The sequence below is a fragment of the Neovison vison genome, chromosome 5 (genome assembly GCF_020171115.1).
Source record: "Neovison vison isolate M4711 chromosome 5, ASM_NN_V1, whole genome shotgun sequence".
In the NCBI taxonomy this organism is placed as follows: Eukaryota; Metazoa; Chordata; class Mammalia; order Carnivora; family Mustelidae; genus Neogale; species Neogale vison.
Genome location: NC_058095.1, coordinates 38,607,277 through 38,634,409, shown reverse-complemented (window position 1 = coordinate 38,634,409; position 27,133 = coordinate 38,607,277). Strand labels below are relative to the sequence as shown.

The window sequence follows — 27,133 nt, the reverse complement described above, 5'->3', positions numbered from 1 at the left end:
TTGCCCTCAAGGCAGACCTCACAAATAGTGTTTTGAGAGACTTAGCAACTTTTAACAACTCCCATTGTTCCCTTGCCCCTAGTGGGAATCATTCCTGCTCAGGTTCCTGAGCTCAACTGATAGTTTCTCCCTGAGAACATGCCCTCTTCCCCAGGGTCATGCCCTCTTCCCCAGGGTCATGCCCATGAGGATGCGTGTGAGTCGGCTGAGGGTCTGTTCACCTGCCGATAGGTCAGCAATAATTGGGTTCCTGAAAACACTTGTTGGAGGTTGGGCAGAATAAATAGGTGATAGACTTGTCTGTGAGGACAGCCTTGGGAAGTAATTCAGGGGGAATGTGCTGTTAAAACGGCTGCTTTGGGTTACATGTAAAACCCAGTAATGTTAGCAACTGGACATAGAACCAGCCTTTTGAGTTAGGGGCAGGGGACAAGCAACATTACTCAGAAACTCTCCACAAAATCAATTACCTAATTCTTAAAAGATTTTATTTACTTATTTGACAGAGAGGGAGGGAGAGAGCACAAGCAGGGGGATCAGCAGACAGACAGAGAAGGAGAAGCAGGCTCCCCATTGAGCAGGGAGGCCGACACGGGGCTCGACCCCAAGACCCAGGGATCACCTGAGCTGAAGGCAGACGCTGAACCTCCTGAGCTACCCAGGCATCCCTCAGTTATCTAATTGCCACATTAATTTGACAATATTTATTGAGCACGTACCATGTCAGAACTGCTGTTCCACGTTCTGAGGTTACTAAGATATGGAGATTACAGTGTAGTTGGCTGATGGGAGAAGATGGAACAAATAAATGATGACAGACCCACAACCGAGGGGGGTTCTTAAAATATTACAAGAAGCCCAAGACGTGGGAATTAATTCCGCAGGGGACAATGGGTGAAACGGGTGCCAGAGAGGGTGAGGTCCGAGTGAGTATTGTCTAAGGCAGAGAAGCTAACGAACAGAATTCTAGGACACAAACGAGGAAAGACAAAGGAGGAAAGGAACAAAGAGGTGGCAGGTTTAAGAAGCCACAATCCATTAAAGAGCCCGTGGTCCTCGGAGGAGGAGATCCTGATTAGAAAGGCAGGCGGAGGCTTTGTTTTGACAGCCCAGAGCCCGCTGCACCCGCTGCGTGGATGCTGTTTGCACAGATGCAGGTAGGTGTTTCCCCGGTGATGGGATCTACGAGGTGCTCGGCTCCCGACCAGCGCTAGTGAGCGCGGAGCCGCCAGAAAATGAGCTCGGCTTGGGGTCGCGCTGGGAAGGGTCTCCAGGACGGCTGTGCAGAAGGTGGACCGGAGGGAAGGGGCATGCGTGTGGGAGGTAAGAACAGAAAGATCTCGGGGCACCTGGGTGGCTCAGTGGGTTAAGCCTCTGCCTTCGGCTCAGGTCATGATCTCAGGATCCTGGGATGGAGCCCCGCATTGGGCTCTCTGCTCAGCAGGGAAACTGCTGCCCCCTCTCTCTCTGCTGCTCCCCCCACTTGTTGTCTCTCTCCTTCTCTCCCTCTCTGTCAAATAAATAAATTCTTTAAAAACAAAAACAAAAAAGAACAGAAAGATCTCTAGTAGATAATGGGCTGCACAGGCAGGTGGGAGAGGATGGGGGACCGAGGCCAGCCCACCCGGGGCCCCTCTGTCTCTCCTCCTCCATCACCTCCTTCTCCAGCTTTGGCCCGTTTCCTCCCCCCACCCTCTACCCACCATCTTCCCATTTCCCCTTCCTTCACCTGCTCTGTTCCTTCCTCTCCCTCCCTCTTCATCTTCCTTCTTTAGTCTTTCATTAATTTCCACTTCTATTCCTGCAAAATTTCCCTTTCTCCTCTGCCCTGGGATTCAGTACCGTCTTCTGAAATGGTGGTTCCTCGGAAAGAGCAAAGTGTTCTTCAAACATTATATTAATTCTGTTACTTCATCTAATGAAAGTCCCCGATCCCTCTGCTTCTCATGTCGGGTACATTCTGGGGAATCTCACCAAGTAAAGGAACATTAGGAACACTAAGGCATGGGGAAGGAACACTAGGGCATGGGGAAGAATTCATATCCCAGGCATCCAACCATGTTCAGAGGCTCCTCTGCGCCCACCTGCATGCCCTGTAGCCATTCACCCATCTGGCACTCAACACCAGGTGCTTAACCAAGTACTGTCTGTAAGCGAGGATGGGCACTAAGGGGCACAAATGCATTGTGAAATCAAGACCATGTGTCTGTAGGATTCTGTTGGGTTGTGTTGTGGAGGGAAAACAGAGAACATAAAAAGTTCATTCACATTACGATGTGTTAAGAAAAATTTATTTGAGACTAGAAGAAGGAAGGATATCTTTAGAGGATGAGATGACCCAGAGAGGGATTATCACTTATTTCCAGGCACTGTTCTAGAAACTTTGCAAGTGTCATTCTACTTAAATCCTCAGAGAATGCCATAAAGTATTTTTATTCCTAACTTTTGGATAATGAGACAAACCAAAGAGATTAAGTAAACGTAATCAAGGTCAAATCTTAAGGAAATGGGACACCTGAAGTTTGACTGATGTTCTGTTGGACTCCATGTGACTCCCCCACAACTATATCACACAGAGTCTCTAAAAAGCGGGTTGCTTATGTCTCTGGGTGGCTTTAAGATATCTCATGAATGTATGTTACAGCACCAACTTGTAAACTTTCCACAGACAAGGTCATTTAATCAGAACCTCATGTTATGGTCCACACCTAGAACGCCCACCATATAGACCTGGACAACTCAGTTCTGAGCTCCAGACACTAAAAAGGCAAGCAGTCACTCCAGACATCTATGTCTGTGGTTCCGTTTCTTTAGGTGGTTGCAGAAGGTGCTATGGAGCCAGGGAACCTCACGTGGACATCAGAGTTTGTCTTCCTGGGACTCTCCCAGACTCCAGAGCTCCAGCTCCTCCTGTTCCTGGTGTTCCTGTTTGTCTACACCACCACTGTCGTGGGAAACCTCCTCATCATGGTCACGGTGACCTCGGACACCCGGCTCCACACTCCCATGTACTTTCTGCTCCGAAATCTGGCTGTCATAGACCTCTGTTTCTCCTCTGTCACTGCCCCAAAGATGCTGGTGGACTTCCTCTCTGAAAAGAAGACCATCTCCTACCAGGGCTGCATGACCCAGATCTTCTTCTTCCACTTTCTGGGAGGTGCCATGGTCTTCTTCCTCTCGGTCATGGCCTATGACCGCCTTGTTGCCATTTCCCGGCCCCTCCACTACATCACCATCATGAACACTCAGCTCTGTGTGGGTTTGGTGGTGGCTAGCTGGGTAGGAGGCTTTGTCCATTCCATTTCCCAACTGGCTCTAATGCTCCCATTGCCTTTCTGTGGCCCCAATGTCCTGGATAACTTCTACTGTGATGTCCCCCAAGTGCTGAGACTTGCCTGCACGGATACCTCCTTCTTGGAGTTCCTCATTATTTCCAACAGTGGAATGCTGGATGTCATCTGGTTCCTTCTCCTCCTGACCTCCTACTCCATCATCCTGGTGATGCTAAGGTCCCATTCTGGGCAGGCGAGGAGGAAGGCAGCCTCCACCTGCACCACCCACATTGTCGTCGTGTCTATGGTTTTCATTCCCAGCATTTACCTCTATGCCCGGCCCTTCACTGCCTTCTCCATGGACAAGGCTGTGTCCATCGGCCACACAGTCATGACCCCCATGCTCAACCCCATGATCTACACCCTGAGGAACCAGGAGGTGCAGGCAGCAGTGAGGAGACTAGGGAGGCGCCGGCTGGTTTGTAAGAGGAGCAACAATGAGTAGGTCCCTTCTCCTTGGCTTTGGTTTCCATTTGTTACATGGAGGGAAATCTACTGTGTCTTCTGTCTTCAGAGCTTGTGGATATGGTGTGGAGGTCCTCCTAGGAGGGTGAGTTTTAAAACTAAGCAACTGACTCAGCTTTTTAGGAAGAAGGGAAAAGTCATCTTTGGTGGCTAAGGTTTATGCTGGAGTTATGAGAAGTGTTCTCATGGTTCTGGAAAGCCACACCCTTCTTTTCTTCTTCTTGGTGGATGGCTTCCTCTAATGAGGGGCTATTTCCCCCATGAGAGCAGTTCTTGTTCACAGGTTTTCTCAGCCCTTTTGGGTTGGTGTCCAGAGTGTTAGAGAAAGCACAGGCCTTGAAGCTTTATGTTGGGAGCCCCTGACCCATTTCTTCCCAGACTGGTGACCTTGGAGCAGCTCTCTGGCTTCTCTTGAGCTCATGGATTCTTCCTCACTGCACTGGCATAGAGCAGTATCTGTCCCAATAAGCTCCCAGGTTTCTTGTAAGAGTCCAAAATGTGTAAAGAATATTTTATAAGCCTTACCCAGAACCTAGGCAAGGATTATTGTCCTTGTTATCCTTCTCCTGACATTTCTTCTCTCATCAGATCGGTAGTGTTTTGGAAGTGTTTGGTGGCCATTCCTCCATGTAGGGAGGGAGACCTGGAGAGGGTGGGGGCTGAGCTCCGGAGGGCCCTGCGACATGCCCGAGAGTGAAACTAAGAGCAGAGGGTGAGCCTCAATTCAGGGGCATGTCTGCAGGGCTCTGACTGTTTAGTGCTCTCCCCTCCCCCCTCACCCCCATTTTTAGACTCCACACTTCTTGCAAATAGGATTGGGAAGATCTGTCCATGTGTTCATGCATTCATTTTTGGGAACACACATTCAGGGCCTGTTGCAGTACTTGTGTGTAGACAACTCCTCAGCTCTGTGCTGACTCTCATTTCCCTTACCCACACCCCTTCCCCGCCTCTCCCCTTCCTCTCCCTCCCTGCATTGGTTTCTGCCAGTTCAGTCTTCATGTCCATAAGGGCTCTCGCCCCACCTCCAGTTCTCCAGTGTCCCTCTCTTCCCGGACCTCATTGCCACACAACCATCGCATGTTTCCTTCACTCTCACCCTGGGCCTTTGGGGTCAGGTTGTTCTGCAGAGTTGAAGAGAAGTAGGTTTTGGTTACAGTTACAAGGGGCTACAACCCCAGCCACTTTTAATAAAAAGAGGAGGTTTAAAATTCTCCCTGAAGTTGTATGTTGTGGGGCTATGAAGCTGTCAGGAGAGACACAGCTGGTGTCTCCTCCTTCCTGCCCTCTCTCTGTCCTTACCCAGTCACCTTGTGTATGGCTCAGATGGGAGCCTCAACCCAAAACCGGACCTTCCCATTCTGCTTTCTGCTTTCAGCTCAGGGTCTCTGGTTCAAATTCCAAAGCCCTATGAGAATAATGTGATGGGCTGAGATCGGGCCACATGTCCCATGTGGCTGAGGGGATGTGCAGGTCAGGTGACATAAGCATGGCCATCAAAGTCCATCCCTCCAGCAGGAATTGGGGGGGAGGGTTGTTCCCATAGAATGAGCATGTGGGTGGACAGACTCCCTCCCAGGTGTGTCTGCCATGAAAGGCACAAGCAGGGTACTCCTTAAATGACACCATCCAAGGAACTTATAATTATTTATGTCTAGGCATTCATGTTTTTATTCATCTACTAAACACCATTAAACAGCTACATCCAATTTTGTTTTTCTGTCCTACTTGTCCTCTTTAACCCTAGGTTCTTAGGGAAACTGACTTTGTTTTGGCTGACCCAAGGGAAGAAAGGGCAGGACCCTGTGGAAGAAGGGAATCCTGTGAAGACTCATGTTCCCACAGCAGTGGCTAATCCAGTAAGAACCATTAGCAGTTGCTGAGGGAGCTGGGATGGGGAGGGAGCCGAAAGAAGGAGAAGCAGCAGCTGGGGCACCAAGGGCAATGATGCCTCCCAAAGAACCCCCCCACATCCTTGTCTCCTACACCTCATGGATGCAGGGGTGTGCAAGAAAAGGGCAGAGCCTGCCTATAAGGCCATTAGAGGTTCTCTCCGTGGAGAATTTAAAACCATTAGGCGGACTGAAGGTGCTTCAATAACTGCCATGCCTGGGCAACTCTGAACAGTATCAGAGCTAAAATTCTCCCTGCCAAGTGGGTTTTCTCCACGACCCTGCCCTTCATGAACTGGAGTGTGTGTGTGTGTGTGTGTGTGTGTAGTGTAGTGTACATGAGATCTAGGGGAGACCCTGAGAAAGTGGGGGAAAGAATTAGAACTAGAGAGGGGAGAAGACCAGAGGCTTATGAAGGAGGAGAGTGTGAGCAGTGGAAAGAGAGGACCTCATGCTCTCTCTGATTCTGTGCAAATGTCAATAAAACAGCAAGGCTATGGGGTGACCGCTGAGGTGAAAGGCCAAGGGGGGAGAGAGGAGGCTCTGTCACCTATGACAGGGAATGTGCCAGGAGGCCCCGTGAGGCTATCCCAAGAATGTGGAAATGGGGCCCCCAGGCTCCTGGGCTTGCCCTACAGTGTGAATTGACAGAAAAGCAACAAAGACCAGGAGACCCACTGCCTTGCAGTGAGAACTCTCATAAGGAAAAGACACATCATTTCGTCCTCCCCACAGGTGGTGATGGAAAGAGGAAGGAAGAAGTGTGAGGAGACAGATAAGTCTTAGATGGACACATAAATGATTTCATGAATAAAAGCTATGAAGGAAATGCATGGGGTAATGTGACTAGTAAGGTGGGCTGTGTTACAAGATGAGATTGGGGAAGGAATTTCTGAGGAGGGGATATTTGGGCAAAGATCTGGATGGCGAGGAGTCAGGCAGACCAAGATCTGGGTGATGGGCAAGCATTCCGGATAGAAGAAAGAGCAAGTGCAAAGGTCCTGGGCTAAGAATGAACTTGGTGGTCAAAGGGAAAAGAAAAGAGAGTGTAACCAGAGTGTGGTGAACAAAGAAGATCTTGGTAGAAGCTGAGCTCTAAGATGTTGTATGAGTTACCTACCACTGCATAACCAATCAACCCTAAACCTAGCAGCTTGAAACAAGTTGTCCTATATAATCTCTCACAAGGTCCACGGACCAGGAGTTCTGGCAGGCCATGGCAGAGACAACCTATCTCTGCTTCTTGGGCCTCTGCTGGAAGACTCAAAAGTCAGTCAAGAGCACATGAGTTTCATTAGCTTACGTGTCTGGCTGTTGATGTTGGTGTCAGCTAGGAACCTAGGTGGGGCAGTTGACTAGTCTATCACAACCTGGTAGCCTGGTTCTGAGGACACGTGTCCTGGGACAGAGAGCCAGGTGGAAGCTGTGGCCTTTCTACTACTCAGTTTCAGAAGTCACAGAGCATCCCTTCTACCACATTCTCTAAGAAAGAAGTGAGCCACCGAGTGTAGCCCATATTCAAAGGAGGGAATTAAACTCCATCTTTTGGGTGGGGAATGTCAAAGAATTTGTGGATCTATTTTTAAGTTACTATGGGTATATAGATAAGAGCCATTTGAGGAGAGAGTTTGGATTTTATTCTAAATGCAATGAATCTTTGGAAGACTTGACTGGAGGTTGGGGTGGTAGCATGATCTAATTTGTACTTCAGAAAGGACATGGTGGCTACTGGGCAGAGAATGAGTTAAAGAGGTCAGACCCAGTAGAGGGGGCTAAAAATATGACATGGAGAAAAGAGACTTGGATTCAAGTTCAAGTTCTTTTTTTTTTTTTTAAGATTTTATTTATTTGTCAGAGAGAGAGAGAGAGAGAGAGCACAGGCAGAGTGGCAGGCAGAGTCAGAGGGAGAAACAGGCTCCCTGCGGAGCAAGGAGCCCGATGTGGGACTCGATCCCAGGACGCTGGGATCATGACCTGAGCCGAAGGCAGCTGCTTAACCAACTGAGCCACCCAGGCGTCCCTCAAGTTCAAGTTCTTGCCTTAACTGGATGTTACCTTGGCCAAGTCTCCTAACACAAGGATATAGGAATACCCTTTCCCATTTATATGGGATGTACCTAGGGCTTTTCCTCCCTCAGACCTACAGAGGACAATGTTTGTTTCATGTCTCTCCTCTGTAAGATGCCCGCTCTTACTCACCTCCATAAATCCAGTGCCTCCCACAGGACCTAGAATTTGAAGGCTCTCCACAAATATTTGTTGAAAGAATAAAGGAACCAATACTATTGTAAATACTGGTCCTTGACACCACTTGGTGCCTTAGGGCACCAAGGGCAATGATGCCTCCCAGAGAGCCCCCCACGCCATGTCTCCTATATCTCATGGAAGCACCCATCTCTCTGACCTTCCAGTTCTGGAGTGTATCCATCAGCCCAGCAAGCCTTCAGTGACAGGGCTGTGTCAGGAGGAGCACTGAGGGAGCATCTGGCTCCATCTCTTCTAGAATGTTCCCATGCTCATTGTGTATTGGAGTCTACAAGGCCTGACTGTAGTCAGAACTGTCATCGCTGCCACGATGGGACATAACAAAGGCTAAGACCTGCCCTTGCCCAGAGTCCAACACCAGCAGCCAACACAGAACAGCCCACTCTGGGGCTCTGAGGGCTGAAGGAGGCAGCAAATAGTAGCACCTTCGTGCTTGGCTACTGCTCCTTGAGGGAATGAGTGTCACTCTTTCCATGATGATATCAGAAGATTGTACTGTGGGTAGGACAGGAAGAGTAAAGAGAGAGAGCGACCCTCACCTACCACAAAGGGCCTGGCTAGTAGGCTTTCTGCCCAGGACACTGGGCGCTGGTTCCAGCCACTTCCCGTGCTGCCGAGGGGCTGGGGCCACCCCCAAACTCATCCTCCCCACCAGAGATGCTGGGGAGGCTGTGACTGGGAAGGTAGGGGGAAGATCTGCACAATCTTTCAAATCATTGCTTGCCTTTTTAAAACCCATTTTTTTAATAGTCTCTATACCCAATGTAGGGCTTGAACTTATGACCCCGAGATCAAGAGTCGGATGCTCTACCACTGAGTCAGTCAGGAACCACTCAAGTCATTGTTCACATTTTTTTTAAGATTTTATTTATTTATTTATTTGACAGAGAGAGAGATCACAAGTAGGCAGAGAGGCAGGCAGAGAGAGAGGGGGGTGCAGGCTTCCCTGCTGAGCAGAGAGCCCAATGCGGGACTCGATCCCAGGACCCTGGGATCATGACCTGAGCCGAAGGCAGAGGCTTAACTCACTGAGCCACCCAGGTGCCCCAATTGTTCACATTTTTAAAACTCCTAAATTGTAAGTGTCCCAGGCAAGAGACTATTGTGTTCAACAGGATGTGTAAATTTCTACAGCATTCAGGCATTTATTCTTTCTAGATGTATTGAGATGCCAGGAGGCATAAATGGATCTGTGTGGGCCCTCTCTTGTGGAGAGACTGTTGGAGGTTTTGATTGAGCGTGTGAAGACAAGGGGGATGAGGGAGGGTGCAGCTCTCCCTCTCAGGCTCTGGGACCCAGCCTCTACCCCTTCGTTCTCCTCCCTATCTCCCCTTGCCCGTAATGGCTTCCATCCCCCTCCCCCACAGCTGGACAGCCTCACCCAGCAGGGAGCCTGGAGTACAGTGGCCTCCAGGGTGGCTTGACAGACTGCCCTTAAGTCCAACTCAGGGGCCACCAGGCCTGCCTTTGTGGGTTTAGGCCCAGGTCACCTTCCTAATCTGTCACACCTGCTTGGTGTGGGTACTTGGGGGAGAAGTGCTTGGAGGAGAAGGAAACAGCTTGTTGAGTAAGTAAAGGTTGACATCCCCTCCCTGGCTCCAAGACCATGACAAGTTTGCACTCTACCTTGACCATAAAACTGAGGTCTCAGGGAGCAGCACCTGCCTCATAGGGTTGCGGTGAGGACTCAGGTGAGCACAGTACAGCACAGAGCCCAGGCTGGCAAATGACAAGGACAGCTGAGTCCTTGACTGACTGAGCCACTGCCTGGCCACAGTTCCCCCACAAGCACCAGGGCCCTGTGGGCCATATGTCCCACTGAGACCCTCTCACTCACTATGTTGCTGCTTTGTCTGCAAGTCCACAACCCTCCTTCCCCTGCCCCTAGTCCCTGCCCCTGGGAGTTTCCAGTCCAATGGAAGAGGCGAGGTACAGCTCTCACAGAATGCCAAGGCAGGAAGGAGGAGAAGGGAAGGATGCTTGCCCTCAACGGACCCCCCAGTTTGGACCTTTGCATCTCTCAGGTGCTCACCAGAGAGTGCTCCTGCCTTCTGAACATCCCCCCGCTCATTGCTAACTAGCAGATCAGAGTGGTTAAGCCCTTACCCGAGGTCATAGAGCCAGCATGGTACAGGGCTTCCAGGCCAGCTCTCCAAGGACCCACAGTAGGTTTCTTCCAGCCTGCTCAGGAGAGTCTTCAGCTCTACAGCACACACGTGCACACCCGTGCACACCCGTGCACACACTCCTGGCCCACCCTGGCCTCTGGCACAGTGCCCAGTCCCTGCATTTTGAGCCAAGCACCTACTTCCTGCAGACCTCAGTGTTCCTGTCATGCGAATAGGGCCAAAGACCCCATTCCCAGACAGCCCGGGAACAGGAGCAGGCTCAGCAGGCCCCAAGCCCTGCCCCACTGCAGCTGTCTCCATGGGGGCCGTTGGAGCTAAGCAGATAAAGAGATCCAATCAGGCCAGCAGCTCCACCGTGGCTGGGGGACGGTTCTTATGTAAGTGGTTGCAGAATCTTGAGGTTTTGAGATAGCCAGGGGAGGGTGGGCGGGAAGGTTCTAGGGTACTGCAGTGAAAAGAAGCCAGGGAGGGAAGGCTCCATTGTGGTCCAGGGTCTGGGCCTCAACCTGGCAGGGCCAGGCCTACAATAGCATTCCCTAACCCAGAGCCGGCCCAGCCCAGGGAGATAATGTCGCCGACCAGGGACACCGGGTCCCAAATGAGGAAAAGGCACAAATGCCCTCCCTGACCCAAGAGCTGGGATGGGCAAGGTCACAGCAGATGCCACCATTCCACAAACCCTTGCTAAGACTTTACCAGACCTCAGGTGAGCAATAGAACAGACACACACAGACCTACTGGGGGATGGAGCTTCATCGGATCCAACCACAGAAATACGTGTACAGTTACAAGCATGTTAGGTTCTATGAAAGGAGCTGTAATCAGGGAACAAGAAAACCCGGCCATTTGAGTTCTGGCTGGTGGGGCTGGGGCAGGCGAGACTCCCTGAGGTGGGGCCTGAAGGGAGGGTAGGAGTCACCAGGCACAAAAGGAGAAGGGCCGTCATGGTTGAAACCCACAGTAGGTGGACACAGGCCTGTTGCAGGAGCTAAAAGCCAGCGGGTTTAGAGGACAAGGAATAGAGAGAGGAGATAGGGTTCTGGGGGAGGGGGGAGGAGGCTGGAACCTGACTTTGTGAGCCCCCGGGGCTCCTTCCTTAGGAGACACTGTATGGAGAGCCAAGATGAGTCAGCAGAGGGGACAGAATGCTTGTGGGACCAGTGGTGCCACGTCCTCCAGGGCCTCATACTCCATGGCCACCAGCGAGCGAGGGAGAGCAGTTGAGGGGCTGACCCTCAGGGCACCCCTACCTTGCTCTGGCCCTCTTATTCTCAGTCTCCACCAGCCCTGTCTCCTCCTGTCATCCAGGCTGTCTTTTTGGTGGGGTTAGACAAATCCTTCTCTCCTGTATGGCTCAGGCTTGGACTCTCATTGTGCCCATTTCCCTTTCAGAGGAGGAGCTCTCCTGCTCAATCCCCGGCCTCTGAGGTCCGGGCGGGCCATAGCCTGTAAAGAGCCTGGCCCATCCCCAGCCACAAGTTCTGGACTCCACCTATGGAGGGAAGAACTCACCTGCTCCTAACAAGGAGCCAAGCTTTCCAAACACCCAACCCTGGGGCGGCATCCCACTCTGATGTCCTCAGCAAGGGGCCTCCGTGCTCAATTGACTGTCCCGTCCTCATGTCCCTCAGGCAGTACCCACTCCAGCTGCCCCAGCACAGGCTCCTGGCCTCTCAGCCTTACACTGAGGATAGTCATGGGGCTCACCTAGTGCCCACCTTAAGGCTCCATGTGGTCACCATGGTGTCTCCCCAACCCTGCCGCACCCTGCCTACCTGGCCTATCAGGGTCAAGATCCTGGGAGTCCCAGACTGCCACCTGGGGAAGGGAGAAGAGATCCCAGCTGGGTAGGGGAAGGGACATGTCCTCCTTCCCAGGGTGGAAGAGGGTATGACGACTCCCTGAGTTAAGTCGGGACACAGCACAGTTGACTCATGTTCCACAAACATTTCTGAGCACTGTCCATGGGCCCAGCCAGTACAAGGTGCTAGGTACATGGCTGTAAACAAGATCAGGCCTGAGGTCCCCAAAGGACTCAGTGGCCAGTCCGGGAGATGGACATAGTGACAGTGTGCCTTTGATACAATCTGATATGTGCTGAGAAAAGCATCAGAGCTCTGCTGATGTAACCCAGACTGTGTTAGGGGGTGAAAAAAGAAAGGGATGAAGGAAAGCTTCCTGGAGGAGGTGATTTCTCAGCTGGGTTGTGCAGTTGAGTAGAAGTTCATCGGGAACATTACAGGGACCTGGAGGTGAGGGAGAACATAGTGCTTCCAGAAAGCATCAGGGAATTCAAGGCTGGAGTGTGGTGAGCAAATGGGGAGGAATGAGTGGAGGCTGGAGGGATCCTGCAGGGCCTAGAAACATGCAAGGATTCGGGGTTCCCTGGGCTGCTGTGCAGACTCTCAGAAACCATGATGCTGCCCATTAGAATCCTGGAAGGGGCTAAGCTCACTCCCAGCATAACTCCTAAGCAGCCCTATCCTCAGCCCCAGGCATTCAGAGCCCCGTGCTCCCCCTCTGTCCTCTCCCAGGCACCCAAAGTTGGAGTGTGTGAGGAGGGACTTGAAAACCTCCTGACTTGTCTTTTATCAAGGGCAAGTGGAAGGGGCAAAGCACCAGTACCAAGGGCAGGGCAGAGGAGGTGGTCACCTCTGTGCAGAAAAGAAGGGGCGCACTGTCTGAAGGAAATGTAAGCGTCCTCATACCCCAGACAAAAGGTGGGGCCGCTCCTGATGGTCATGAAGGCAATGCCAGGCAGGGTCAGTGATAAACACTCCTTCCCAAAGATGTCTTCTGTCGGTCTCCGCTCTGCAATGACTGTTGCCTTAATAATAATACGCGTAAGCTTCAAATGAACGCGTCCTTCTTACTCATCCTTTAATAGGGCCATATGCTCCCCAGAAGTCATGTAGGAGAATTCTGGCTCGGCGTGGCTCCCTGGGCTGCGTGCATGCATTCATCTGGAAGGTTTGGTCTTGGGGCTGGCTTTGGCTGCCCTTGGTGCCTTCCATCCCCCCTTGCGCTGCACAGTCTTGCTTTTAAATAGTGGGTTTGTGGGGGCGCCTGGGTGTCTCAGTGGGTTAAGCCTCTGCCTTCCGCTCAGGTCATGATCTCGGGGTCCTGGGATGGAGCCCTGCATCGGGTTCTCTGCTCAGCGGGGAACCTGCTTCCCCCCCGCCCCGCCTTTCTGCCTATTTGTGATTTCTGTCTGTCAAATGGATAAATAAAATCTTTAAAATAAATAAATAAATAAATAAATAAATAGTGGGTTTGTGGGGGCACCTGAGTGGCTCAGTTGTTAAGCTTCTGCCTTCGGCTCAGGTCATGATCCCAGGGTCCTCGGATAGAGCCCCACATTGGGCTCCCTGCTCTGCGTGAAGCCTGCTTCTCCCTCTTCTACTCCCTCTGCTTGTGCTCCCTCTCTCGCTGTGTCTCTCTCTGTCAAATAAATAATAAATGAAATCTTAAAAAAAGGGGGGCACCTGGGTGGCTCAGTGGGTTAAGCCTCTGCCTTCGGCTCAGGTCATGATCTCAGGGTCCTGGGATTGAGCCCCGCATTAGGCTCTCTGCTGTCGAGAAGCCTGCTTCCCACCCCCTCTGCCTGCCTCTCTGCCTACTTATGATCTCTCTCTCTGTCAAATAAATAAATAAAATCTTTAAAAAAAAAAGTGGGTTTGATACAACAGTGAGAACATAGTGATTGCAAAGATAGAGAGGCAGAACTTGATTTCCTTCAATTCTGTCACTTTCTGTGACCATTTGGAGTTATAATTTGTGTTTAAAATTTGCAACAGTGAAATAGTGTAAACTGCTAGTTTACTGAGCTCTCTGCTCAGCGGGGAGCCTGCTTCCCCTTCTCTCTCTGCCTGCCTCTCTGCCTACATGTGATCTCTCTCTCTGTGACAAATAAATAAATAAAATCTTTTTAAAAAAATTTTCAAGTTGTTTATTTTAAAACTGAAAAACGAATCAAGAAAACAGAAACTGCAATAACATGTTAACTATTATATTAAAACCATCAATATGTGGGCAGTTTTCTCCCTTTATTTAAAACACAGTCACATAATTAAAAAGTATTAATCCAATACTCTTTACCTTTTTATATTTTACTATTTTATTTTTATTTCTTTCCTGGTATGATTCCACGTACAAAATTGAATATGAGAACACGCACACATTTCTTTTCTAACCATTATCATTACTTTTTTCATCTCATGAGTATTACTGGAAATAATTTTGTTATGTAAAGGAGAGGCTATCAAAAAACAGTCTGCTCCCAGTATCAGATACTCTAGATACCACTGGGCAACACTTAGCCCCAAAGAAAATCTAAAATCCCTCCTGGGAAGTCCCAGTGGGCATTGGCTTGTGGCCCCAGCCCATATCCCTCTTCTGGTCTCCGGGTGTATTCCACCTTGACCACAGAAAACAGCACACATCAAAGCAAACCATTGTGTGACCTGGCAAGGACCCCACAGGGACCGGCCGGCCTCCCAGTGAAGGTCCCCAAACTGGGGAGCCTCTGGATGGCTTCTCCCTCCATGCCTGTCAGTCCACTGGGTTTCCCGTGTCCCCGGTGTGACAGCTGGAATGCCCACTCTGATGGAGGAGGAAGGTGGGCACAGAGAGCCAAAGTCTGAACAAACCTAACTTAAAGGGGCCTGCCTTACTCCCTCCCTCCCTCCTTCCCTCCCTCCCTCACTCTCTTCCCTTCCTTTCAGGTGCCCCGGCCTGGATGGGCCACAAAGCCCTTATATTCATCAGCCCCTGCCTTCACCCTGAGGGTGGTCGCTGCCCTCCCAGCACAGCCTGGAGTGAGCTCGATAAAGGAAGCAACCTGAGGCCGGACAGCAAGACCTACTCAGCATTACTGAGCACCTGCTGTGTGCCAGGCATTTTACATGGGTTCCCATAGGGTGGACACAGCAATGACCTCCATCTGACAGTGGAGAAGCGAGCTCAGGGGCTGAGCAGCTGACCCAAGTGGGTGCTGGTCAGTGAGCTCCCGAGTGCGCAGGCTGTGGTCCTCAGAGGGAGCCTTCCTACCGAACCAGAGAGGCCCGGAAGCAGAGGACAGGGGTGCGGGGGACGTTGTCTATGTAGGGTAAGGAGTCTGGAGCTTAGAGGCAGGGTCCTGCCAGAGGGCGGCAGAAAGCCGGCCGAAGGGAGAGGAGAAGCCCAGGGTAGACCTATCTTAGATCTCCTTGCCAGAAGTTCTGCCCATCAGCCCAGCCCTGGCTGTAACCCCTGGGAAACTGCCCCCCATGAGCTGCTTGTACAGAGCCCCTAGGCAGTCCCTTCCTTTCTTCCTTCCTTCCTTCCTTCCTTTCTTTCTTTCTCTTTCTTTCTTTCTTTCTTTCTTTCTTTCTTCTTTCCTTCTTTCTTTTAAGATTTTGTTTATTTATTAGACAGAGATCACAAGTAGGCAGAGAGGCAGGCAGAGAGAAAGGAAGGGAAGCAGGCTCACCGCTGAGCAGAGAGCCCAATGTGGGGCTCCATCCCAGGACCCTGGGATCACAACCTGAGCTGAAGACAGAGGCTTTAAGCCACTGAGCCACCCAGGCGCCCCAAGGCAGTCCCTTTCTATCTGCTTGCCTCTCATCACCATCTCCAGCAGTCAATGGGTCAACTGCCCCAGAGACCAGCCAACAGGGCTGGGTCTAGAGTCCAGGTTCTGTTCCAAGCTTCTCCAGGGAACCCACGGCAGACTGTGGCTATGGCAGACCCCGGAATTCATGACTGCTGGAGAGCTAAAGTCCTCTCTGGGGGGAGAGCGGAACTCACTTCTAGTCCTCTTTAGGGGGATCCTGGAGAGAGGGCAACCTGGGTGACCTCCAGCCCACCCTGGTTGCCAGTCTCCTATGGCTGCTGGCTTCAGTCTCCTGTGGCCGCTGGCTCCCTGCGTGCAGGGAGGGGAGGCACGTTTGAGGAGCACTCTGTGACTTTGCGATTTAGCCCAGGCCATGCAGGGGCTCAGCACCAGGAACGCCGTGTGCTTTTAGCCACTATACTGTGACTTTCCTTCTAGGCTGCCTTGTCACAGGAGAGGAGCACCTGCTGAAGAAAGGGAGATAAGATCAGTAGAGCCCAGGCCTTCAACGGGAGCTTGTGAAAGACATTGCTGAAGGGGTGTCTCAAGGGCAACGGCCGCTGCGGCTGGGGGCTCTGGGGTGGGACGGGGGCCGTGGAGGGCGGGTGACATGGGGCCTCGGAGCAGGTGAGGAAGGGGCCGCTCTGGAGCAGGAGCAAGGACAGGCAGGCTGTGGAGCGTCGGGGGCGGGATGGGATGGGATGGGCTGGGGTGAGGATTCTGGAGCTCAGCAGCCTCGGGTGGACTGGGATGTGTTGGAGCCAAGGCCCAGAGGGGAGGCCGCCCAGGTAGCAAAGGCAAGGGTATGAGAAGGCGCCACCCTTGAGGGCCTTCTACCCTTCCCACGTGGAAATGGAGGCCCAGCCAGAGTCACACAGGTAGTGCCTGAGCCAGTCCAGACCCAGGCCCACTGCTCGGGTATGAGCCTGTCAGGGAGGCTCACTGAGGAAACCTGGGCAGCAGCGTGAAGCCCTGGACCACCCTCTGCCTGTGTGGAGTCCTGCTACCATCGCTCTGCTGGCACTTTCCTTGTGACAGCTCACCACATCCCACGGGGGGCCCCTGATGCAGTACCTTAGTTTTCACGGCTCAGCCCTGCCTCCACCATCGCCTGGTCCTCTCCTGCATCTTAGAGAGACCTGGCAGGGAAGGGGAGTAAGGGAGAGGGCTAGAATCACTGATCGGACACCATTCGTGCATTCAATAAACATTTATTGAGCACTTACTGAACACCCGGCCTAGTGCTGAGGCCTCTAGGGAGATACAAGAGCAAGGCAGACCCATTTCTGCCCAGTTAGGGGGATGAGAGAAGCCTTTCCAACCATCAGGTCCAAGTATCATTTAAGGATGTGGGCTGGAGAGGGGAAGTGACTTGCCCAAGGCCATACAACTAGTTCGTAGCAGGTTCAGACCCAGACTCCTTCTGAGGCACGCTGCTCCTCAATCTTCCAGCAAATTCTCACTGAGCAACACCTGTGTTCCAGGCCCTGCCCTGAGCCTCGGGGAAATACATCTGTGAGCTCAGTAGTAAGGAGGGTGGGCGTGGGGTGCTTCAGTCTCATGCTTCCCCTGAAAATGAGAGGGAAGTTCCAGGGCCCCACCTCAGGAGGCTGGGCTTCCCCTCTCTCACCCTCAGACAGGATATAAAAGTCCCTTCCTAGCTACTTGCAGAAAAGAGGAGGTGAGAGGTGTCAGCTTGAAGACCTCCAGGTGAGAGGCGCGCAAGGGACCTGCCTGTGGGCAGGATGCGGGTGTCGATCCCTTGCCCCGCTGTCGCCGGGGGCCTCATTGCAGAGAAGAAGTTGTTCCTTGCCCTGGCAGGGGTCCTGGCCACACTCATCTTTGTCCTGCCCTGTGAGAGCACTGGCTCAGGTAATAGCCCTTTGGGCAGCCAAGGAAGAGGGCAATGGAGGGAGGAGGTGTCCAGGTCTGGGGGGAGCCCATGGGTCCCCTGGACCCTGAGTCCCCTTCCCTCTGAACAGCCTGCCCTGCGACCGTGGAGACCTCGGTCCTTCGCGACTGCATAACAGAGGCCAAGCTGCTGGTGGATACTGCCTACAATCAGACTCAGAGGAGGTGGGTCTGGGAGGGTCAGTGCAGTGGGTGGGCTCCAGCCATGGTCATGTCAGCCATCACCCTGCCCCTGGGCACTTGGGACAGTGACGTGTCAGTAGAGAGTCTCCCTTCCGTCCATCCTGTCGGTTCACACTGCCCGGGCTGGGGCTCTGCTGGGCGCTCTGCTTCCTTTCTCCAGCCCTTGCTCTCCCCCGCAGAATCACAGAGCGCCTCCGCAGTGGCCTGGCCAGCCCCATGGACCTCCTGTCCTTCTTCAAACAACCGTTAGCAACCACCAGGACAGTGGTCCAGGCTGCTGACTACATGCACGTAGCCTTGGAGCTGCTGGAGGGGAAGTTACAACTCCAGGGATCCAGCTCCCTCGACGTCACTGGTACTGTGCTCCCCACTGAGCCCCAGGGCCTGCCCTGGGCCTGGGAAAGGAGGGTACACAGCCTGGACTGTTGGGAGGGAAGAGGCTCTGGGGATGGGAGGTATGGAACAGACCAGCTCAGGAAGGAGCCAGGACCCTGCCCCCTTGTCCCACCCCCAGATGTACTGACAGAACCCCAGCTTCGGCTGCTGTCCCAGGCCAGTGGCTGTGCTCTCCGGGACCAGGAGGAGAAGTGCAGCAACAAGTATCGAACCATCACCGGGAGATGCAACAACAGGTGGGTGCGGGGGCCACACCTGACCGAGGAGGCCTCCCTCCCCTCTGCCACCCCTCACCCCACGGTGAGTGCTCTCCAGGCCCAGAACTCCTACCGACTAGAGCCAAATCTCTGCTGCAGGAAAAGACCCTTGCTGGGGTCCTCCAACCAGGCCCTGGCCCGCTGGCTGCCAGCTGAGTACGAGGACAGGCTGTCCCTCCCCTTCGGTTGGACACCCAACAGGAAGCGCAATGGTTTCCTCCTCCCTCTTGTGAGTAGGGGCTGCGGGTCCGGGTCCGGAGGGCACTCCGCCACTTCGAAACAAGAAGAGCACAGCCCCCAGCCGGCTGGAATCCTGGCTCTGCCACTGGCCAGCTCCGACTCTGAGCAACTCATACAGCTGAGTCTCAGTCTCCCCATCTGTAAAATGGCAATAGAATCAACTTCGTGTCTCTGGTGTGTGAATTATAAGGTCCCTAGTATGAATATCTACATAGGATGTGATCTAGTAATGCCAGCCAGTATAGTGCCGAAAGAATTGATATCAAAGTATCTATCCAAGTAAAAGAGCGGCATGTCCTACTCTAAGTCTATTGATTGAAATGATTTCACATTTATCAGTTTATCAATTTTCTATTCATATGTCAATATGACTCCTCCATCAACATCTGTGTATTAATTCTTCTATCTGTCTGTCCAATTCCTTCTGTATTTGTTATCCATCACCTACCAACTGGCCCATGCATCTCTCAGTCACTTCTGTCGTCTCATTGGTCTATAAACTGATCTATCCATTCGATCTGTTTACCTCTTTGGAAGAGCTGGTCAGGTCTCAGCCAGCCAACCTGGCCTCTGCCTTTATCTACTCCTGGAATCCTCAGGAGCCAAGGCCATGAGCACTCCACAGTGGGTGGGTCAAAGTGCAGTTGGGGAGGGAAGGGCAAGAGAGGAGGAGAGACCGTGTTCACGCCAGCAGGGGCAATCTGCAGAGCTGGTCTGGGATGCCTCACGCTGACCTCTCTTCCCACCAGGTCCGAGCCGTCTCCAACCAGATCGTGCGCTTTCCCAGTGAGAGGCTGACGTCCGACCGGGGCAGGGCCCTTATGTTCATGCAGTGGGGCCAATTCATTGACCATGACTTGGACTTCACCCCTGAGTCCCCAGCCAGAGTGGCCTTCACTGCGGGTGTGGACTGCGAGAAGAGCTGTGCCCAGCTGCCCCCCTGCTTCCCCATCAAGGTACCTCCGATGGGCCCCGGCCAAGAGCTGGGGATGGGGGTGTGTAAGGTAAAGCTCCCAATTTAAGGAGCTGTCTGTGGTGCTGAAGTGTCGGACAAAGGTAAGGAGCTAGACCCTGTGCATAACCCCGGGTTCTGTGTTTGTTTGGAGGGTGAGGATGGGGGCGGGGCACTCTGCCAGCAGGTTTAGTGCAGGTTTCACAGAGGAGGAAGCACTGGAGACTAGCCCTGACCCATGGGTCTGATCCCAACAGGGGAAGCCTCTGGACTGCTGCTTTTGAGAGCCTTTAGGGAATCTTAGCTCTTGCCCTTCTCTCCTTCCTGAAGAGGTCCAAGGGCCCTGCAGCTCTCACCAGTTCCTGGGGTGATGTTGTGAGCAGGGTGCTATCATTCAGGCTGAGAGGCAAGGACGGTGTGGAGCACTGGGGAAGGAAAGCTGGGCTCCAGGGAGCAGAGCCTCTCTGGGGATATGGGCCCAAGGAGGCGGGGGACACACATGCATACACTCCCACATTCATTCACCCCAACAGGTAGGGTGACATTCATGGGGCAACCTTACCCATTCCTCAAGCTCTGGTTCAAGGGCAGCTCCTTGAGGGACTCTTCCTATATCTTCCTAGCACACCTTTTGTTTTTGGCTTTTAGATCAAGCATAGCAAATAGCGCCTCAATTTAGAGTCACATTCCCTATTTGTGCACCTGTTTTCACTGAACGCCAGCTTCCTGCAACCTGTGCTGGGTTGTGCTGACCTTTGTTGGTTTCCAAAGCGCCTAGCATAGAAGGGTGCTTAGGAAATGTCTGTAGAATTAAATGGAATGAGAGCAGCACAATCCCAAATGTCAGGAGAACTAGGTCATAATCCTTCCTCTCCTGCTAATGAGTTGTCACTTCCTTTCTCTGAGCCTCAGTTTCCCCATTTGTAAAATGAGGTTCCTTTCATGACTCTCTGATATAAAGCACTAAGGATGCTCAGATTGACCTGCTGAGCAGCATGAGTCTGGGTGAGTCAAGGAGGGCTTCCTAGAGGAGAAGAGTTTCAAGAAATGTTTTGAAGCAGGTGAGGAATGATCTAGAGGAGTGAGCTTGCTCTTGAGGGCCCCCCTAGTCACTGGCTCCTTTTCCACCTCAGATCCCACCCAATGACCCCCGCATCAGGAACCAGCGTGACTGCATCCCCTTCTTCCGCTCGGCACCCGCATGCCCCCAAAACAGGAACAAAGTCCGAAACCAGCTCAACTCGCTCACCTCCTTCTTGGATGCCAGCATGGTGTACGGCAGCGAGGTCTCCCTCGCCCTGCGGCTTCGCAACCACACCAATTTCCTGGGGCTGCTGGCTGTCAACACCCGCTTCAGCGACAACGGCCGGGCCCTGCTGCCCTTTGACAACCTTCGTGATGACCCCTGCCTCCTCACCAACCGCGAAGCACGCATCCCCTGCTTCCTAGCAGGTCAGCCCCCGGTGGCCGCCTGAAGAAGAGGTTAAATAAGACCGGGTACAAAAGGGTTTTGTTCAAAGCCAGCAAGTAACTGTAAAGCCCAGGAATTTGCTTTCCTTCTGGGCCTCCAGGAGAAGTTTTGGCTATAGGAATGGGCTCTGTGCAACCCTCTTTCTCTTTCCCCTGGGCCCCTGGGGAAAGCAGTCTGCTCCCAAGTCCACAGCTGGGTAAAGTTCTAGCTCTTGGTGGAGAGTGTGCTGATGGCTGAAGTTCACCGAAGTTAAGGTTCCTAGGGTCATCCGCGTCCCTCCACCAGCTATAGGCCTGGTCACCGGTAGAATAGAATCATGCCCAAGCCCAGCAGCTGCTCTGTGCTTTCCCACTTGCGTGAACCTGTTTCAGTAAATTTGGGACCTGAGACCCCACTGTCTCCCCTGTCCTGACCTGTTGTGTGGGGTGGCGGGTGGCAGTCAGTGAGGAGCCCCATTGCCCAGCTGAGGAGATGGAGGTCCAGTGAGGACCGGGAACTTGGCCCGGGTCATAACATGCTACCACCTCCTTCTGGTCCCCAGAGCTCTGTCTGCCTTAGCAGAAAGACATTTCTCTGGGGAGGGTTATGTTGACTCTGAACTTGGGGTTTTCAAGGTGACTCCCGATCGTCAGAAACCCCCAAACTGGCGGCTATGCACACCCTCTTTATGCGGGAGCACAACCGGCTGGCTACAGAGCTAAAGCGTCTGAATCCTCGGTGGACGGGAGACAAGCTGTACCAGGAGGCCCGGAAGATCGTGGGCGCCATGGTACAGGTAGGGAGTCCTGGGCCCAGCACTCTCAGAAGACAATCTGGCATGAGACACCATTTGGTAGAGTGGCTCCCACTTCCCTTAATACATACTTTGGGGCTGTGCCTCAAATCAGCTGGGTCTGGGTAATGGGGAGTGTGCCTGAGATCTGACCTGTGTGGCAAGCTCTGCCACTAACTTGCTGTGTGACACTGTCCTTGTCACCCCGCTCTCTGTGCTTTGGGACCTTCATCAGCCAATGGGAAATGCATATTTCCACATCTGACACGATGGCAATAAAGAATTGGTATGTCTGAGGGGCCCTTCAGAAAGCAAAAGTTTTGTCCAAAGGCAAAGGAATGGGGTGGGTGGCTGCTAAGGTGATGTTCCTCCTGCCATCTCTTGTAGATCATCACCTACCGAGACTTTCTGCCCCTGGTTCTGGGCAAGGCCCGGGCCAGGAGAACGCTAGGACCCTACCGTGGGTATTGCTCCAAAGTGGACCCTCGTGTGGCCAATGTCTTCACCCTGGCCTTCCGCTTCGGCCACACCATGCTACAGCCCTTCATGTTCCGCTTGGACAGCCAGTACCGGGCCTCAGCTCCCAATTCGCGTGTCCCACTTAGCACAAGCTTCTTTGCCAGCTGGCGAATCGTGCATGAAGGTGACCAGGTCTTAAAAGCAGATGGAAATAGGGGTGGGGCCAAGCTTAGTGCCAGGAGGTCGGGCTGCTGCTCAGGCCACTGCTAACCATCTCCCCAGGGCAGTACAAGGCAGGTGCACCAAGACCCTCAGCCTGGGCCTCCCACCCCCTCAGGGATCAGAGGATTTCCAAAGGGAAGGAGACTCATGTCAGGTGGGCTTGTGGGCTGGGTAGGAGGTTGTCTTCTGCTCCTTCTTCAAGAAGTAGGGGTGACTTCTTTCCCTGCCAGTCTCAGCTCCCTTCAAGTCTACCCAGGCCCTTGTTTCCTGATACAAACATTATGGAATGTAAGCCACTGACTTGTCCCCTTCTGAGCTAGCTTGGCCTCCTAATGACCCAGGGTCTCCCCAGAGGTCCATCTGGTCCTTGCTGCTCACATTTCCTGCCACCAGGTGGCATCGACCCCATCATCCGAGGCCTCATGGCCACCCCTGCCAAGCTGAACCGTCAGGATTCCATATTGGTGGACGAGCTTCGGGACCGGCTGTTTCAGCAGGTGCGAAGGATCGGACTGGACTTGGCGGCTCTCAACATGCAGCGCAGCCGGGACCATGGCCTCCCAGGTGAGGGCCCTGCTAGGCCTGGGGCTGTCGCTGGGTGCGGGGGCAGGTTTCAGAGGAGACACTTGGGGCATCCTTTCTGGCTGCAACCATGTACCCCGTGCGCTGTGGTTCAAAAGCACATAAGGCCGAGCTCGGGAAAGGAAAGGAAAGCCCTGGGACCACGTTTTGCCATTCTGCCACATCTACGCCCCCTGCTGTAGGTCCTCTAGCTGTAGGTTCACAGCACGGCCACGACCTAAACATGATCTGCTTGTGGACAAAGCAGATTAGGACATCCTAGGTGGAGAAAACAGTAGGCTCAAAGGGCAGGGAAGAAGTGCCCCGTTCCCTACTACCCTGGCGAGTTCCAAGGAGAAAGATTCTAGTTCTGGGGACATAGGAACTGGCTCCTGGCTCTAAGTGCAGAAAGGCAAAGAGCCCAAGAGGCAGGAACCCAGGTAGAGTAAACTTAAGATGGCCTTGGCTATTTCCTGAGGACAAAAAAATCGCAGGAAAGAAGAAAAGTGTATCCCAGGAAAGAAGACAACTTAAGCACTTTGCCAGGAATTTTCATGGCTACTAATCATTTTGTTCTGCCAATGATCCTGAGAAGCAATTATTACGGCCGTTTTAACGGATGAGGAAATAAGTTCAGAGACAGCTAGTCATCCTCTCGAAGCCACATAACTAGGAAGTAGTAAAATTTGTATCAGGTTCAGAATGCCTCCTTCCTTCCTTCTGTGCAAGCCATGTTAAGGGAAGGCTTTGTTCACCAACTTGTCCCCTCTCCCCCCGCTACTTTCCTGTCTACTACCTGAATCACCATCTGCCTCCGCTCATCTGTGGCTCTGTGTAATGGGATGGGGACAGTCTCCACTGCACCTACCAGAGCACCTGGTAGGCTCACAGCTGGTGCTCAAGAACCTGTTCTTGCATCCTTACACGGGAGTGGGGGGGGGGGGGGCGTGGTCCCACCACTAAAGAGCCGTGGGCGCCCCCTGCTGGAGAACTGAGATTGCCAGTTACCCAGGTGCCACACCTTGCCCTCCAAGCTGTCCCAGAAATACTGTCCAGACACTAGCTCCCACAGTCTCCTCCAATCCCTTCCCAAGTTCAACACCAAATTTAGAATTGGAAGATCTTGTATGAAATTCACTTACTGATGGGGTGACCTGAAGAAAGTCACAGTTGCTCAAGCTGGGCAAAGACCCATTGATACAATGGAGATTACAAAGTGCCTCACAGAGGTGCTGTGAGGACCCTAAGAGATGATCACGACCAGTGCTTAGTGAGGTAAAGCATTATATCATCTTCCTTTGCTCACCCCGAGGATGGTGTTTGTGAGCTGTAGTTCAATGGACAATATTGGGCAGGTGTTTCTTCAAGGTTAGGGCAAATCTGTCTCCTATCTTCATGGTCCCCGCCCCATCCTCTGGCTTGGTCCTGGGTGGGATCCTAATAGCAGAGAAATCAGAAGACTGGCCTTGGTAGTGAAAAAAAATATGTTCAAATGGCTTTGTTGGATATAATTAGCATATCGTAAAACTCCCCCATATGAAGTATACGATTCTATAACTTCAGTATATCTAGGGTTGTCATCGATCGCTCTTTTTGCGGGGTGGGCATCTGTTAAGGTCTTCAGCCCACTGATCACCACTGCTAACGTCAGAACATTTTCCTCACTCACAAAAGAAACCTTACAATAACGGTCACTGCCTGTCCCCACCCCAGCCCTTGACAATCACTGATCTTTCTATGTCTACATGGTTGCCTGTTCTGGACCTTTCATGTAGATGGAATCACACAGCATGTGGTCCTTTTCTGAGTAAACTTTAACCACGCTCTTCATTTCTTCATTTGTTCACCTATGTATTTGTTCATTCTTTCCTTCTCCAGATCTGAGTAAGAGTCTTTTATGTTCTGCGTCTGTCTCATTTGTACCTAAGTGATGCACTTGAGCCCAAGAGCCCTGGGGTATTAGGTGTTGTATTAGGACACACTCCTCAGTTTGGTGCACACAGAGCATGGTTGTCTACTCACTTTGGAAACTAGAGGGCAGTGGTTTGATCTTTGGAAGGTTCAGTCTCTTCTGTCAGCAGGGATCTTGCTCTGCCTGACGTTTCCTGACCCCAGAGCTCTCTTGCAAGAAACCGTGGAGAAGCAGAAGCTAAGGGGAAGTCAGCAGGGTGAGACTGACCTTCCTCCACCCCCTTTCCCTACAGGGTACAATGCCTGGAGGCACTTCTGTGGGCTCTCCCAGCCCCGGAACCTGGCACAGCTTAGCCGGGTGCTGCGAAACCGGGGTTTGGCGAGGAAGTTCCTGAATCTGTACGGGACACCTGACAACATTGACATCTGGATTGGGGCCATTGCCGAGCCTCTTTTGCCAGGGGCCCGAGTGGGGCCTCTTCTGGCTTGTCTTTTTGAAAACCAGTTCAGGAGAGCCCGAGATGGGGACAGGTAAGGGACCCTCCCCTGAAGAGACCAGCCCCAGAGACAGGGCAGCAAAGCACTAGCATGTCAAGACTCAGCAAGGGGGAAAGCGCCTTTTTTAGATTCGTTTCTTCTGAGCTCACAGGGTCTGAGGCCAGGAGGCTCTTCTGCGGAGAGCCTGGTCAGCGTGAGAGAGACCATGGACTGGGCAAGGCTGATGGTGCCTGAGCTGTTTGGCCAATAGGTCCCAGAAAACATAGGCAGAAAGGACTAAATCTGGTTTCCTTCCAATAAAGCTTATCATTTATGACCCGAGCCCAGGTTCAAATCCAGCCCTGGCCGCTTAAATTACTACGCCCTTAATACTGAGCAATTTCCTTGACCACTGTACTTGTTTCTTCATTTATAAATTCATTTGTGAATTTCTTCATTTATGTTTTTGCAGGAATTCTGGAGAAATGAGTGAAATAATGTGACGTTCAGGGCATATCGCAGGTGCTCGTTATGTTCATTCCTCCCTGACCTTCACCTACATCTCTTGACTTGTCTTGGTAGGTTCTGGTGGGAAAAACGGGGTGTTTTCACCAAGAGACAGCGCAAGGCCCTGCGCAAGATTTCCTTGTCTCGAATCGTGTGCGACAATACCGGTATCACCACCGTTTCGAGGGACATCTTCAGGGCCAACACCTACCCGCGTGGCTTTGTGAGCTGCACCTCCATCCCGAAGCTAAACCTGTCAGCCTGGCGGGGCACATGAGGCCTCTACAGGTAAGGGGCGGCCCTCCGCCAACATCCTTCCCTGACCAGATGGCTGAGTCCTTTTAGACTTCCAAGCAGAGAAAACCAAACTTGTCACCAGAGGCAGGGTAGTCTTCCCTGCTGGCTTCCGGTATGCTAGCTTCTGGACAGAGAGTTAATCCAAGGCCTAGGACTTTGGGGGGCAATTGGGAAGCCTTAGCTTAGTTATCAGCACCCTAAAACAGCCCCGTGTCTGCAAGTTCCTCACTTGCCCATGTCTGCTATTCTATAGGAGCCCACCCCAAGCCTCCCGCCACAGGCACAAGGGAACCTGGGGAAGACCACAAGGAGGCCTCCTCCCCTGGAGCAACCGCACCTGCTGATGCTTTTGCTGGCTCTGGCTCATGGCTGGTTCTGTGGCTGGGAGCGACAGCCAGGGCTCCTGGCAGCAGTGAACCCGCCCACCTTGGGAGCCTCGTAGGTCTTAGGTCTATTGGCTCTGGGTGCAAGAAGGTCTTGAGGCCCAGGCAAGAAGAGTCATCTGGTTGGTCTCTGACCTTTTTGCTATTTCCCAGCCTGTCCCCATCCCCTGGCCATGACTGCAGCCCACACCACACCTGGACCCAGCCGCCCCACCACCCTCTGCTGAGCCTGCAGGCCAGGCAGTGAGCTCCGCTTGTACCAATAAAAGACTGCTTCGGGCAAGAGCTGGTTTCTGCATTAGGCTGGGGAGGGCACAGTCTCAGCTTCGTGCTTTGCTCCAAACGTTTGAGAGGAGTACTGCCAGGGCCCCACTGGGACTAACCCCTAAGCCTCTCTTGTGGGCTGACTCCAGACACTCTTGAGTGGAAGGGCAGAAAAGGGAAGGTTCAGGAGAATA

General features: G+C 52.6%; 2 protein-coding genes across 2 annotated transcripts; both read left to right on the top strand.

The window, feature by feature from the left end:
* The first annotated feature begins 2,832 nt into the window (after positions 1-2,832).
* On the top strand, positions 2,833-3,777 carry LOC122907704 (olfactory receptor 4D2). The gene has a single exon (XM_044250510.1). The coding sequence runs from the start codon at positions 2,833-2,835 to the stop codon at positions 3,775-3,777; it is 945 nt and encodes a 314-aa protein (XP_044106445.1).
* Positions 3,778-17,421: 13,644 nt separating this feature from the next.
* EPX (eosinophil peroxidase) lies at positions 17,422-26,579 on the top strand. Its single transcript, XM_044250509.1, has 13 exons — positions 17,422-17,548; positions 17,659-17,752; positions 17,950-18,125; positions 18,285-18,402; positions 18,523-18,652; positions 19,413-19,619; positions 20,749-21,067; positions 21,701-21,861; positions 22,246-22,501; positions 22,933-23,103; positions 25,305-25,542; positions 26,071-26,283; positions 26,546-26,579. The coding sequence occupies exons 1-12, from the start codon at positions 17,422-17,424 to the stop codon at positions 26,270-26,272; spliced, it is 2,199 nt and encodes a 732-aa protein (XP_044106444.1). The 3' UTR covers positions 26,273-26,283; positions 26,546-26,579.
* The last annotated feature ends 554 nt before the right edge of the window (positions 26,580-27,133 follow it).